The sequence below is a fragment of the Dipodomys ordii genome, unplaced genomic scaffold (genome assembly GCF_000151885.1).
Source record: "Dipodomys ordii isolate 6190 unplaced genomic scaffold, Dord_2.0 Scaffold78, whole genome shotgun sequence".
Lineage (NCBI taxonomy): Eukaryota > Metazoa > Chordata > Mammalia > Rodentia > Heteromyidae > Dipodomys > Dipodomys ordii.
The window spans coordinates 5,777,844-5,780,172 of record NW_012267294.1 but is presented as its reverse complement, the minus strand read 5'-3'; the positions used below and the strand labels follow the sequence as shown (position 1 = coordinate 5,780,172).

Here is a 2,329-nt window from a genome sequence, read left to right as displayed (position 1 = left end):
CGTCCTCGTGCTGCCCTCGTGCCGCCCTCCCTCCCAGTCCCGCAGCCCCGCTCAGGGTTCCATCTTAGGAAAAGGAACTTGGATGTCTGCCCTCACCTTCGAAGAACCAGCGGGAAGCACGGCGCAGGGCCCGCGCGGGCTGCCCACTACCGGGACATGGGAGGCCCGCGCGAGCCTTGGCCTGCCACAGGCCTCGGAAAGGGCGGGGAACGAACGGCGATCCCAGGAGCTGAGGGCGGCCGGCAGCGCGACGGTTAGCCTCAAAAATAACGGCTGGGTCCGGGCCAGCCCCTGCGAGACCGCGACGTCTCGCGATACTCTCGCATTATACACCCTCCCCACACCCCCCAGGCTGACCAACGTTCTGCAGGCGGCCCCGGATGCACACTGTGTGCCGAGCGGGCGAGGCGTGGACGCGCACGGCGGGCAGGCGTGGACGCGCACGGCGGGCCAGGCGGGCGAGACACGGAGCACACTGGTGGGTTGAGCGCAGGGACGGGTCAGACACCCCTGGCTCCAGTCCCAGAAAGAATGTGTGCGTGTGCGCAGAGCACTGGGCGCCATGTAATCATCTAAAGGCGTCACCACCTGTGTGGAATGGAACGAAAGTGCCATTAGCTGGCTCTATCTCTGTGCCCGCAGGACTGAAGACAGCCTCAGGGGAAGAGTTAGCTAGACTGGTGACATATCCATCTGTCATGGTGGGGAGTGGAGGCGCTCCTGCCCTGGCAGCCAGGAAGCAGAGAAAGGAGCAATAGGGAGAGGACTGGGCCCCAGACCACCGCAGGACACCTAGAACAGGCCCCCAAGGACACACCTGTAACCATGGCAGCTCAAAAGGCTGCATCCCAGGACTGGGTTTGAAGCCAACCCAAGATTTAAGTCCCTGAGACTCTTATCTCCACTTAAACACCAAAAAGCTGGAAGTGGAGCTGTGGCTCTAGTGGTAGAGTGCTAGCAGAAAAACCTTGCAAGAGCAGGGACTTGAACTCAGGGCCTGGGCACTGTCCCTGAGTTTTTGTACACTTGAGCCACAGTTCTATTTCCAGATATTTGGTGGTTAATTGAAGATGATAAGAGTCTCAGGGACTTTCCTGCTCAAGCAGGCTTTGAACCTTACTCCACAGATCTCATCCTCTGAGCAGTTGAGATTACAGATGCGAGCCGCCAGCACCCACCTTCCCAGCTCTCATCACATTCTGTCCTGCATATCATTACTTATATATGTTAAGAAACTGGAGGAGAAAGAACAGGGTGGACTCGATTCTCAACAGGCCAGGACTGTTTATGGAGACACAGCAGCAAGGGGCAGCAACCTTCAGGGGATGAAGGTTGTGCAAGGAGGTAGGGTTGGAGTTAAGCTTTTATGGAGTTTGAGCAAGGAAACAAAGGTTATCTAAAGACTATTAGGGCTGAAGGAGGTGGGGATTTTCAGTTAGGCCCACAGTGGAATGTTTCCAACCAGGCTTTGGTCAGATTGTCCTACCTGCATCAAGCATGTCCACACACACCTGGTTTCTTGCCTGGGATAATAGAGTATGAGTCAGTCCTTAGGTATATAAGTGTGATTTCCTACCTAAAAGGAAATGTTTAGTTCAAGCTCCACAACCGACCCCCCCAAAAAAAAATTATCTTTGCATTCCTTTAGTAGTAGACGACCCATATCATGGTCAGGACAACAGGTTTGGGGTAGGGAATGTATGCTGAGAATCTACTATTAAAGTACGCTGTGAGCTGGGCATCAATGACTTGCCCCTCTCATCCCAGCTACTCGGGAGGCTGGGCTCAGAGGGTAGCAGTTGGAAGCCAGCCCAGGCAGGAACATCCAGGAGATTCATCTTCAATGAACCAGCGTAAAGCCGGAAGTGGAGATGTAGCTCAAGCGGTAGAACTGTAGCCTTGACCAAAACATCCAAGGCTGCACCTGCACACATCCTAAAAAACTAAGCCCTGTGCCTGAACAGGCCCCTCAACCAACCCTCCCATCTAGGCGCAGCGCGTGTCCTGGGGTCGCCCAGGGAAGGGAGGCCGCCTCTGCGCACGCGCAACCCCGACTGCGGAAGCGCCTTTCGAAGCGTCCAGGAAGTGACGCGTGGAGAGCTGAGCCCGGGTGCGGAGGTCTGACGTCGGCGAGCGGGGCCGGGCTGCCGGGCTCGGCGCGATGAGCTGCACCATCGAGAAGATCCTGACGGACGCCAAGACGCTCCTGGAGAGGCTGCGGGAGCACGACGCGGCCGCGGAGTCCCTGGTGGACCAGTCCGCGGCGCTGCACCGGCGAGTGGCCGCCATGCGGGAGGCGGGCTCGTCGCTTCCGGACCAGGTCGGACGG

General features: G+C 57.6%; 1 protein-coding gene across 1 annotated transcript in view; it reads left to right on the top strand.

Moving 5' to 3' along the window:
- The first annotated feature begins 2,087 nt into the window (after positions 1-2,087).
- Sike1 (suppressor of IKBKE 1) overlaps positions 2,088-2,329 on the top strand; it is a 9,313-nt gene continuing 9,071 nt past the window's right edge. The window contains exon 1 of the mRNA XM_013024629.1: positions 2,088-2,320. Coding sequence (XP_012880083.1) covers positions 2,162-2,320 — 159 coding nt within the window. The 5' untranslated portion in view covers positions 2,088-2,161. The remainder of the gene's footprint in view (positions 2,321-2,329) is intronic.